The 13,266-nt window shown below is 38.2% G+C and overlaps 1 protein-coding gene across 4 annotated transcripts in view; it reads left to right on the forward strand.

Annotated features, from left to right (window-relative positions):
* The window catches only part of Nckap1 (NCK associated protein 1), an 81,735-nt gene that overhangs the window by 30,266 nt on the left and 38,203 nt on the right, over positions 1-13,266 (forward strand). For all 4 annotated transcript variants that reach the window (XM_051166698.1, XM_051166699.1, XM_051166700.1 and 1 more), the window contains 7 exons: positions 1,124-1,261; positions 2,151-2,199; positions 4,565-4,721; positions 8,104-8,160; positions 9,007-9,103; positions 9,408-9,514; positions 10,494-10,626. In XM_051166698.1, coding sequence (XP_051022655.1) covers positions 1,124-1,261; positions 2,151-2,199; positions 4,565-4,721; positions 8,104-8,160; positions 9,007-9,103; positions 9,408-9,514; positions 10,494-10,626 — 738 coding nt within the window. The remainder of the gene's footprint in view (positions 1-1,123; positions 1,262-2,150; positions 2,200-4,564; positions 4,722-8,103; positions 8,161-9,006; positions 9,104-9,407; positions 9,515-10,493; positions 10,627-13,266) is intronic.

Consider the following 13,266-nt stretch of genomic DNA (forward strand, 5'->3'; position numbering starts at 1 on the left):
CTTAGCCTTCAGGAAATGGAGGCAAGAAGAGCAGAAGTTCAAAGTCATTCTCTGTTACATAGTGAATTTGAGGCCAGCTTGGTATATATGAGACCCTTTTTCAAAAATCCCAAAGTTATGGGGTAGGGAGGTGCCTTAGGAGGAAAAACACTTCATGGAACCCATGTAAAAGCCAGGTGCAAGTGCTTCTACTGAAGAGATGAGGCATGGACAGGAGAGTCCCCAGTAGCCCAAGGACCAGCCAGCCTGATATATGCAGCATTGTATTACAAAGAAGCCCTGTCTGTCTGTCTGTCTGTCTATCTTTTTTTGGTTTTTCGAGAAACGGTTTCTCTGTGTAACAGTCCTGGCTATCCTGCACTCACTTTTGTAGATCAGGCTAGCCTCTGCCTCCTGAGTGCTGGGATTAAAGCTCAGCTGGAAGCCCTGTTTCTAGTGAGGCGGAAGAGTAGAACTGACCTCTCAGTTGTCTCTGCCTTCTGCAAGCATGCGTCCGTATTCACACACATGAATTGCTATACATACACAGCTTCCAGAAAAACACAGAAACAAAGACTTAGGCATGTAATCACAGAGTTATTTTCTGTCAACAAGAATCAATAGATGCTTAAAAAGCATGAGAGTTGAGTGCTACTGTTTCAGAAATAAATAGTAAGTGAAGAGTCCCAAAGCTGTCACACATTTTAACGTTTCAGGAAGTAACATGTGGGGTTGAAGAGATGGCTCAGTGACTAGAAGCAAAGGCTCTTGTAGAGGACCCAGGTTTGACCCCCAGTACCCAGATAGTATAACTAATAACCTATAACTCCAGTTCCAGGCCATCTTGTAGATCTTCTGAATGCTAAGGCATCAGGCACACGGGTGGTACACAGACATATATGCAATCAAAACACCCGTATGGGAAAGTAAATAAGTACTGGCCTCTATCTTGCTTTGTTTTTAAGGAAGTAACATGGTTTCCGTAATATAGCTCTTGCCCAGGAACATTCAAGTGTAACTTGAGGAGACGTGTGGCCTGTTACAGGGAGCATGCTGGAGTCAATTAGATGTGTACAGCCCTTGAGGCTGAAGTCTAACTGGCAGAGGAACACACGATGCTTCAGCTTGTTTTCTGTTTTATCAGTCTCTTTCAGATGCACTAATTTCCCTTCAGATGGTATACCCTAGACGGAATCTCTCAGCAGACCAGTGGAGAAATGCCCAGTTGTTGAGTCTCATCAGTGCACCCAGTACAATGCTTAATCCCGCACAGTCTGACACTGTATGGATCCATTTTGCCTTTTAAATATATATCATTTATTATTAAAACAACGTTAATCCAGTTCTTTTCTAATTAACTTTAGCCTGTCAGGTTTACTGTAAAATGTGTAAAAATCATGTAGAGTTAAAATTTATTTTTCTTAGATCTCAAAAATTGAAGTTAACACAAGTGACCATTATGTTTTGGGCTGCTGAGCTGGTTCAGTGGTTAAAGGTGCTTGCCACCCAGCCTGATACCCAGTGTTTTGTTCCCAGGACCAAAGGCATGGTGGAAAGGGGCAGCCAACATACTGTGGCATGCATGCCTACCCAAGAAAATGTAGTTTTAAAAAAGATTGTAAAAATTTGTTTCTATCATGGTACAGAAATTTTAAGATGTCGACAAGCATATAAACCAGAAACATGTCAAATCTTACCAATTAGAGAAAATCATTATTATGATCTGTGATACTTCTTTTCAACTCTTGGCATATGAATGTAGATATTACAATTACAGAGAATGCACACAGACCATTGGTTCACTTGAGAGGAGATGCAGAGCATCCAGGCATAGGAATTTGTTTTTACCTGACTAAAATTAATCATTTGGAAAAATGTAAACTCCTGAAGTGAGCTTGAGAAATTGGGAAATTTGCCAGAAGACAGTTGGCAGTAGTATTGTTCAGAGATTGAGGGTGTGCATATGTGAATGGTTACAGCTCTCTTTGTCCTCTGCTTGCTGCATGGGTAAGTAATTACTAAAATTCTACCCAGTGTCTCAGATTTCTTGTGGTATTTGAACCAAGAATGGAACAGTAAGAATTCTTAGGAGGAAGAGAGGCAGAGAGTGACTAACTAGGAAATTACTTAAAGAATTCATGTTAAGCACAGGTGTGTCTTCTCTTTTTAAGATGCCTTGTGAATATCTCTCTTTGGATGCAATGGAGAAATGGATTATCTGTAAGTAAAACGAGTTAGTTATGGGATTACCCTGAGGTTTAAGCATTAATGAAGTGCCTGGTAACTGGCCTTACCTCTGACCTTCACTCTGGAGTGAACACCTAAGTGCTTTACCTCAATCATTCCTCAGACTGATCCGATTAGAATGTAGATGTCCATCTAAGTGCAGACCGAGACCAGGGAGGAGCTCATGCCAAAGCTCAGGAGCTACTATCACTCTCAACACTAACCTTCTGTGTTTAGTCATTTTTTTTTTAATGTCACATCTGGTTAGTTAAGTTTTAATTTACATGTGATAAAACGCTTTCTGTTTGGCAGTTTGATAGATTCTCAAGGGATAAAATTACTAGTGAGGCTTCTAGGCAGTTTGCACACTGGAAAAACAAATGACATAATAAAGAATAAGCGTTGGTGCAGTATGCACAGTCAGATTCCCTCTTCCCGCTGCTTGCTACCACAGGTGAGTTTTGGATAGTTTGTGCTTTTTTCTTGATGTATTGACTTTGTAAACTTTTTATTATAGTGCAGTGGTTATCAAGGTTCCTAATGCTGCAACCCTTTAATGTAGTTCCTCATGTTATGGTGACCGCCAGCTATAAAATTATTGTCATTGCTACTTCATAATTGTAATTTTGTTACTGTTGTGAACTATAGTGTAAATATCTGATATACAGGCTGTCAAAACAGCAAAACAAGTATTAGACATAAAAGCCACAGTTCTGTTAGATTTGGCTTAATCTAAAAATTAGATATTATTCAGCTTGTACTTAAAAATGACTGCAGAGTTTGAATACTCCAAACTTACCTAAGTTGTCTCATAGATTGGTACTACTAGTAACACTAACTTAAATATGGAAGAGGAATTTACTAGCACATTCTGCCTGTACTTAGACATGTTAGTTAATTTTGTTATGTCTCAGATTTGTGATAGTAATATTTTCTAGAAAGACAGTTTACACTTGTAATAGTAATATTACTTTCTAGAAAGACAGATTCCACTTCTATGTTTTTGATGCTGAGGCTTTGAAGCATTGATTTTGCTTAACTATATAATGAGTCTTGGTTTTTACTTTATGACTATGATTGAAGAATTGAGTTGAATAGTAGGGTTAGCTGTGTGGGTAACTGTCATAGTTAGAGTTCTATTGTTGTGCTGAAACACCATAACTAAAAGCAACTTGAGGTCATCAGGTTCATTTCAATTACATGTCCAGAGTAAGGAGGGAAGTCTTGCTAGGCAGGAACTGAAGCAGATGCCATGGAGGGTGCTGCCTGTTGCGTTGCACTGGTTGATTTCTTACGCTCCCAGGACCACCTGCACCGGGTGGCGCCACCCACAGTGGGCTACACCCTCCTTCATCCAGTCCATCTTATGGAGACATTTCCTTACTTGAGGTTCCCACCTCTACACAAATTAGCCAGCACCTTGGAATTCAGTTTTGTTTTGTTTTAAAATGGGAATGCTATTGTGAAGCAGGAAAATCTCAACAAAAGTTGTAACTTTATGCATATGCAAGTACTAAGTAAATGTTGAATGAATGAGCAGTGAGGCTTCATGCCTTGGTGTGGACGGCTAGAGAAGGCATTTACAAGAATATGTAGCACTGTATATTTCTGTAGGATTTCCAGATTAGGTAACCAAAAGTGAAAGATTATTTAGAATTCATAGAAAGAGAGCAGCTTAACGCTTGTACTTCAAGAGTTAATATTTGGATGCTTCCCTTCCCCCCTCCCCTCCTCTTCCTTGAAAGGAGTCTCCTGGCCATTCCTGGCTAGCCTGGGACTCATTATGCAGACCAGGCTGGACTTGAACTCACTGCCTGCCTGCCTCTGTTACTTTAGAAGACTGGTACTCTCTTGTCTGTCACACAGAATAATTATATGAGGTTATATGTGTGCCAAGATGTGTAAGGAGAAGCTCCTGACACAAGTTGATGCTAGTGCCCTAGCTTTTCTTCTGGCAACTATAAAAGTTGATTACTTTTATTTTCCAGTTACTTTAACAGCAGTAATGATTACTATATCATGTATTAGTTTTCAATCTTTTGCTTAAACAAATGTTTTTAAATGTTTTATTAGAAGAATTCACATAACCCCCTAAAACAGTATTTTTGTCCCCTTTGTTAGTATGACTTCAGAGAAGTTACTTTGCAGAATATAGGAAATCATAATTAAACATGACAAATATTGTTCATATATATGTATATATACATACCTATCTGTATGTATGTATTACAGTATGAACCACTTAGGCACTTCCATTCAGTGAGGAGGTTGTTTTCCTATCTGTAGAGTGTTGCATTGTTACCAAAGGAACAGGTCTGTGCAGTACTTGTAACTTGTACTTGTTTTTCTTTGTTTGAAGTTGGCTTTATTCTGTGCCATGGGATGCTTAATACGGAGGCCACAGCACTGAACCTCTGGAAGCTAGCTCTTCAGAGTAGCTCTTGCCTCTCCCTCTTTCGGGATGAAGTTTTCCACATTCACAAAGCTGCAGAAGATTTATTTGTAAACATTCGGGGGTATGGTGTTTTCAGTTCTATTCATTTTGAGGGGAGGGGGGGTTGAAAGGAATGTCTTTAGTTATTAAAGGAGTTACAGAATTGGTCATATTGTACAGGAGGGAGTGGCCTAGACTGTCTTACTTTGGTCCCAGCAAGCTGCTTTTAACACTATTCTGATAATGGTAGAAATAAGATTCTTACAGGTAACTTTACTAATTAAAAATCTTTAGTGTTTCTTACCCTTTCCTAATTTGTATTCTAGAGAAATAGGTGTTCTTTTTTTAAATTCATACACGATTTTATACATAAATATGATTGAAAGTGAAATAATAGAATATATTGGCCCGCATGGTGGCACATGCCTTTAATCCCAGCAGGGGACAGAGGTAGGCATGTCTCTTGAGTTTGAACTAGCTTGGTCTACAGAGTGAGTTCCAGGGCAGGCTGGGCTACACAGAGAAACCTTGTCTCCCCCCACACACCCCCAAGGAACAGATATATTCATAAAAGTATTTGAAGCAATAAAAAAAAAGTCATTAACTTATGCCTAACAATTACAGACTCCTGACCATAGCACTCAGGGATCACTGTCCTTGATCTCAGAGTGTGCCACAGAGACTTACATTACTTATATTTGCAGGTAATTACTCATTATCTACAAAGCAAGTACCTCTCTGAAGTGACTGTGAGGGTTTGTTACTATCTTTAATAACTACATTTCTCTTGGGACCCTTTGGTCAGTCACATATAAGAGTAGCCATATAATCTTTTAAAATAAAAAATAGATAAAATACCCTGAATTACTTGTATTTAGCTGATTCCTTGTATTTATGCTGGATATAGTAACTTCAGGGGAAAAAAGTATAATCTATATGTATTTTATGTCTAATTCAGTATTTTGTGAAGTTGAGACAAAAATGAAGCTTTTACTGGGTATTAAAAAATAACAATGGCCAGGTGGTGGCAGTGCATGCCTTTAATCCCAGGACTCGGGAGGCAGAGACAGGCGGATCTCTGTGAGTTCGAGGCCAGCCTGGTCTACAAAGCGAGTCCAGGACAGCCAAGGCTATTACATAGAGAGATCCTGTCTTGGAAAAAACAAAACAAACAAAACAAACAAACAAACAAACAAAAAATGTGAGTCTGGAGAGATGGCTCAGCCATTAAAGGCTAGGCTCACAACCACAAATATAAAAAAATAGCAGTGTGATCATGCATGCTTTTAGTCTCGGCAGAGACAGGTGAAACTCTTGAGTTTGAGGCTAAGCTGTCCTACAGAGCAAGTTTCAGGACAGCTAGGGATAAACAGAGAAACCTTGTCTCAAAAAAAAAAAAAAAAAAAAAAACCCGAAAGAAAAAAGAAAACAAACAGAAAACCACAAAAACAAAAATCAAAACCCAGTGTGCACTAACAGTTTGAGCTGGTATGTATCTTCAGTAGACATTTGCATTACTCTGGGTACAAACTGAATACAGGCTCTCAAGCATCGCTTATTTTGGAAAAAATTAAGTGGTTTGCTCTATGCACCCTGAGCACTTTATTCTTTATATTTCCAAACAGAAAAATAAAGTCTTAGGGAGATGGCCCAGTGACCTTGTGTGTGAATACTGGAGGGGTTCACACCTAGATTAGGGTGTAGGTGTCTCTGTCTTCACAAGTGAGCCCTTGTGCCTCTAGTCACCACTGTCCTGCTTACTCCTGTCTTTGTTACTCCTAAGCAACAACTGTTCTGACTTCTGCCAAATAAAATAAAGTGCCAGGTTGCTTTTCTGCTTTTATTTTATTGTGATAAAATAAAATGATAAAATTTGTATTGTGCCTTAATATGCTAGCCACTGCTTTATCAGAGTCACTTACGGCTGCCTGTAATCACATCACTTGGGGAGGCAGGGGCCAGTGTGGCCTACAAAGCAAGTCCAGAACAGCCAAGGCTACACAGAGAAACACTCCCTGGAAAAACCATAAATATTTAAACTGGTTAATCTGATCATATTCACTGAGCTTATGCATGTAAATTTTACTGATACCACAAAAGTAATTACTTTTATCCTTTAGGTATTTATTTTAAAATTGTATTTTATTTTTATTCATGTGTGTATGTGTATACTCCCGTGTAAGGAAGCCGGAAGAAGGTATTGGAGTCTCTGGAACAAGGTTACGGGTAGTTGTTTAGTTGTGAGCTGCCATGTGGGCGTTGGGAACCAAAGCTGGCTCTCTGCAGGAGTAGCAGGCGCTCTGGGTTGGCGCAGCAGCTCTTCAGCTCTGGCCCTGGGCGTTGTGCAGCCTCACTCCAACATCCTGCTTTCTTTTATTTTTCTTCTTTGAGTTATCAGTCACATTAAAAAGAATTGTCATAATGAAGTCATGAGTATGAAAGTGTATTAATTACAAGGCCCATATTACATATTTTAGACATGTTCTCAAAGAAAAAAATTAATCTTGGAATGCTTACATATAGAAATAGGGATTCCTTTGGTGTAAATGGCTCAGCTAAGTTATTCCTTTACAAATTTTCAGTTTTTATCACTAGTATTTATGAAATTATTTGCTTACACTTTTATTTTAGTGGTACATCTGAACTAGTTAATATTGGAGTTCTGTTTCTTTTACTTTTTATTAGAAGCCCTCCTCAACCCCCACTGGGAGTGCCACTGTGTAGACCAGGCTAAACTTGAACTTACAGAGATCCACCTGCCACGGACTCTGAGTGCTGAATTAAAGGCATGCACCATAAAAAGGTCCAACCCCCTTTATATGCACACATACACACATACGTGTGTGTGTGTGTGTGTGTGTGTATTTAAAGTAAACAAAATGCTGCTTTCCACCTTAGCTTTCTGACCCACAAAACACCTACATTCACAATTGCTGCTGTTGATTCCTCGTGTATCTTTTTGGAATGTATCTGTGCTTATGAGTGACCTTACTAGTGTCAGAAGCAGTCATTTTTTGAGTAGTTTAGATACTTGGAAATGACTTAACTGCATCAAAAGCAAATTTTAATATACATATATATATTATATGGCTTAATATGTTAGCCACTACTTTATCAGAATCACTTACGGCTGCCTATATATATATATATACACACACACACACACACATATATATACATATATACATATATATATATATGGCTTACAATATAATAAAATTTGCATCATGAAGTTTCATTTTATTTTTGGATTTGCTATAAACTTTTTATAGGAAGATTTGAATACAGTATTAGGAAACATTTTGGTAGCTAGACTCACCCATCCTTTCCTCTGTTAATCATTGTTATTGTTGTTGGAAATAAGTATTTCATATATTTTAACATTTCCCTTTAGTATTTCACTTACTCTTTTTGTTTTTCATTTGAAATTAAGGTTGACAAGGTTTTTTTTCTCTTACACACAGCTACAATAAACGTATTAACGACATCCGAGAATGCAAGGAAGCAGCTGTATCGCATGCGTGAGTACTTCCATTGTGAGGGGTGCCTTCTTAAAATTCTGCTTTGTTAAATGAAGGCAGGTCAGTGAGATGGAAATGTACAAGATGAAAACTTTGAATTTAAGGAAAAACAAGTATGTAATCCCTGCAACTAGCAACTTTGTAATTAGTGTAGATCTTAGATGTTTTGAAACACTGATAAAAGTTCCTACAGAGGCCTTTTATTTTAGTTGTTAGTGTTTTTAAAAAAAAATAGTGCATGTATTAAGTTAGAATAAGCATGGGTGTGTGCCAGTGCTTGCACAACAGAGCACATGTGGTGGTCAGAGGAAACCTTGGGGGATTCTGGAGATGAAACTCAGAGGGTCTGCCCTGATGGTAGGTGCTGCTACTAACTTAACCATCCCTTCAGGCCCTGGTTGTTAGCTCCTCCTGCCACTGTGCTCTCCACAGCAGTGCTTTGCAAGCTGGGCTGACTGCTGTACAACCCCACGAACATTGTTACACTTTTACACTAATGCAAACATTGTGAGGCCATGACACACTTTCAAATGTGTGTTAACTCCACACCTTTCTCCAATTTTATATTCTTAAGTTAATGAATATATAGGAATTGGTGTATGTATGACCTGTAAAAAGCTTAGCAGTTTTCTTGCGAAATAGATACCTCAATTTAGTTGTTATATGCATGATTATATACTCTGCAATGAGCTTAGATAAGAGGAGATAGTGATGTTGTCTGACCCATCAGTGCTTCTTCGAGGCAGAGAAAAGATTGGTCCTTGTTCTTTGTGTGTGATCGTTCCCTGGGCCTACATTGTCCACCTCAGTGACGCACAGGTGACATGGTGCTGTCTTCCCCCACAGTGGCTCAATGCACAGAGAACGACGGAAGTTTTTACGGTCTGCACTGAAAGAACTGGCGACTGTCCTCTCTGATCAGCCCGGCCTGCTTGGTCCCAAGGTAACTGATGGATAAGTGTGCCGATCAACACTATAAAAGTGTGTATTCTGTGTGAAAGTTGACTGAAGTTTGAGCCGACAGTGGCGTTGCTGGCTTGAGGCTCAGCACCCACTCCTGCCTTTGCCTCATTCTCACACGTGTGCTTGTCTCAGTGCGCACTGCTCTGTGCTCTGTCTTGTACTAGCTGGCTTTTTAAATTTAGCGTTATTCTTTGTCAGGGACTTTTCACTTAGAGTAAGACTGTGAGGAAACTTGGTTTTTAATTGTTGAGTAATCAATTTTTTGTTTGTTTGTTGTTAAATAGGCACTTTTTGTTTTTATGGCATTATCTTTTGCCCGTGATGAAATTATCTGGCTGCTCCGTCATGCAGACAACATGCCAAAGAAGAGCGCAGATGACCTTGTGGATAAGTGAGTGAGCCGCGCTGGTCAGCACCTGCTTCCTGTTCAGTCTGCTTCATGGTCATAACTCTAAGGACTTATATTAAAGCAAAGATGTTTTCAACACTCTTTGGGGTTCTTTATATTTGTAATAGAATAAGCGTGGGTAAATAGCATTAAATGATGTAAATTAGAATGCAAAAACTCGAGGGTTTTTAATATTTTCTATTATAGTAGTGATAGGAAGGTTCCCCCCCCTTTATTTGGTTTCCAAAATTATTATTGCACAAAACATTACATAAAAACCATTGCATGCTTTCACTGCCATCAGTGTGGCATTTGAGATATCTTACTGTGGTCTGTAGTTTCTCAGTCAGAGTTAGATAATTGGAAAAAAACCAGTACATACAGAAAATCTTTTTGGTTTTAAGAGATAGGGTCTCTCTGTTTAAGCCCTGGCTGTCCTGGGCTTCCTTTGTAGACCAGGCTGGCCTTGAACTCACAGAGATTCACCGGCCTCTGCCTCCTGCGCGCTGGGATTAAAGACATGCACCACTACTGCCTGGCAGGAAAATCTTATTTCTTGTCAATAATCTTCTAATAGTTTTCAGAAAAAATTAATATATCTATGATAAGTGAAATTTGTACTTTCAATTGAAAATTCAGTCTTTGTATTTTTTTTTTCCCTGTAATTTTGTTGACATAAAAGAATTTAAGAGCCGGGTGTGGTGGCACATATCTTTAAGCCCAGGAGGGAGAGGCCGGTAGATTTCTGTGAGTTCAAGGCCAGCCTAGTTTACAAAGTGAGTCCAGGACAGCAAGGTCTAACAGAGAAACCCTGTCTCAAAAAAACAAAACAACAAAGAAAGAACTTAAAAAGGAAATTGACAGTAAAAATTAATGGCCTTTCTTAGGGGGAAAGTTCTAGAAGTAGTACCAGACACATTTAGTATTTTTGTGACAACAGTAAACTTATTCTCTGAAACTTTTCTCTTGACTTTTCACAAAGGCACATTGCTGAGCTGGTATTTTATATGGAGGAGCTTAGAGCACATGTCAGGAAGTACGGCCCCGTCATGCAGAGGTACTATGTGCAGTACCTCTCTGGCTTTGACGCCGTTGTCCTCAACGAACTCGTGCAGGTAAGAAGTCTCCTCATCCCCTTGGTCCTTTGCTTACTGCCTGTTGAGTAATTGACTTTTAAACTGCAGTCATGTACCAAATGGTGTAAACAGAAGTAAGCGTGGTCACATCTGCCAGAGGCCATTGTCTACAGGTGAAGGAACCAACTTGCATAGTTAGTGTCTCAAGTGAGTTTGTACACACAAGAATGAACACAATGAAGTCACAGTTACTTTTTCCCAGGATGGGTGTGTGCTAATCAGATTCTAGAGGGCCTTACAAAGGAGCTTAGTCAGGACTTGGAAAGATCATGCCGGCCTGGTGTGGATAAAGCATTGCTACAGGCCAAGGAGAAGACAGGCCAGAAAGAAGCAGACTTGTTCCGGTACACTAGGTGGACAGCTTGGAGCGCGGCTCCATACAGAGGACGACATGGCGGCTGTTTAGTTGGTCATTTGCTGGAGGAAACATCAGGTGGAGAGGATGCCTTTTTGAAGAACATGTTACATGATGGTCAGTAAATGAACAATTCCATCTGAATCTAATCAAATGTCCTAATTTTATTTTTATTTTGAGTTTTCCTCTTTGATTTTTAATCTTTGCTTTTTTCTAAAAATTTTTTCAGTAATTTCTTTAGTTTTTTATTTTAACATAAATTTTCTTTAATTTTATTGAAGATAAACTGTACTAAAAATATTTTTTCATTTTGCTCTACCCTATAAACTTACAGGTACTTAAACTACTGTATTCTAATGAATGATAGAAAAAAGGAACAATAAAATTTTCTTTGAAGCTCTGATTTTCCTGGACTCATTTATTTACTTTATCCACTAGGTGGCGCTCAGATACTTTTAAAAATTATTAAATCTTAGTTGTTAAAAAGGACCAGAACACTTGTTAAACCCCGGAGAGCATTATTGTCTTGTAGTTTTTAGTTACAGCTATTCACTAGATGAACTTTAGCCTATCATTGTTATTTATTATTTATTTATAATAGCATATAATTTTAAAACCAACCTAAACTTCCTAGTTTCATGTCGATGTTGAACCTCGGTTGAGGCTCTTTAGATACTTACTAAGAAACTTTACAGATTGTTGATGTTTACTAAAATGTTCAATCCACTTCAAATGTTTTGGAGTGCTTTATATAAAATAGCATGTACTAACACTGAGAAAATTCTTAGCATTTCTCCTGGGCCTGAAGTGAGATTATTACCAAGAATAGTAATGTTAAGTTGCTGTGCCGACTGATAGTATATCTTATTAAGTTGACAGAGCTGTGAGGGTAGATACCATTGTTGAAGAAAGGGTTGATACAACTTGCTATTTTATAAGGAACAGAACTGGCCTTCAAACTTAAGTCTTTGTAACAAGAAATACAGCTTCTTACTTCTGTTTCCTTTCAGGAAACATTCGTGGTACTTCTAACTTTTTGCTAAGGTGTAAATGTAAAAGTAAGATTACAAACCTGTTCATGAGGTTTGTTATAAATATTAGTTTTTATATTGTATTAATGTTTAAAGAACACAATTTAGCATTTTGGCCATTTTTGGTGTATAGTTCAGTGACATGTACACTCATGTTGCTGTGTAAGTCTTAGTGTTTTCAAACTAAATTTTATATACATTGTTTATGAGCTAAGTATCTACCTTTGTTTAATTTTTTAAACTTTTAAAAAAGATTTATTTTTTTATACTTTATGTGTAAGCGTATTTTGATTACATGTACCATATGCATATACTTGGTTTTGGCACAGCATTCCCCTGAACCTGAATTAAAGACAGTTGAGAGTCACCATGTGGGCGCTAAGAACCAAAGCCAGATCCTGTGATCTGTAACAACTAAGCTATCTCCAGCCCTATGTGTGCTTTTGTTGTTGTTATCTTTTGTTTTTAATGTCCACTTTAGGTTTAGATTTTGTTTTGTTTTGTTTTTTGAGACAGGGGTTCTCTATGTTAGCTTGGGCTGTTCTGGACTCGCTTTGTAGATTAGGCTAGCCTTGAACTCACAGTGATCCATCTGCCTCTGCCTCCTGAATGCTGGGATTAAAGGCATGAGTTTTTAAAACTCACTTCTTGTTTTTGCTTTTTTAAAATTAAATATTTTTTATTTTTTACATACACATTTATATTATTACACATATATACAATAAACTACCTATAGCAAGATGAACCATGACACAATCAGGAATTATATAAATGTTACATTCTTAGTGTTTTGACTATTCATATTTGGCAGCCTTGAAGAAAACATCTTTCCTATCTTGGTTCCTCTAGAATTCTGAATATAAATCAATGTCTATCATTTCTTGTCATTATCAACTTGAAACGTCTATCTAGACCTAAAAATATCGTAACCCCTAAACAACTAAGCTTAATTGTAAAACTAAACTATTTGGTCTTCAATTCCATCAGAGACTTGAGAAGGAATAAACTTGATTACCTGAATAAACAGGGAGTGCAGGTTCGCAGCTTCCCAAATGACAGTTTACTGCCTGCTCAGTCACCCAAAACTTCTCTATAGTGTTGGAGCATCCTCTTCAGCTTTCTGGCCCAATATATCTGACAGACATATTTGCGAGGCAGGAACTATTGAGGACTTGCTTACCCTGTCTTGGCAGAGTTTGGCCGTAGACTCTACCTGCATCCAAGCTTGCCCTT

Source organism: Acomys russatus, chromosome 24 (assembly GCF_903995435.1).
Source record: "Acomys russatus chromosome 24, mAcoRus1.1, whole genome shotgun sequence".
In the NCBI taxonomy this organism is placed as follows: domain Eukaryota; kingdom Metazoa; phylum Chordata; class Mammalia; order Rodentia; family Muridae; genus Acomys; species Acomys russatus.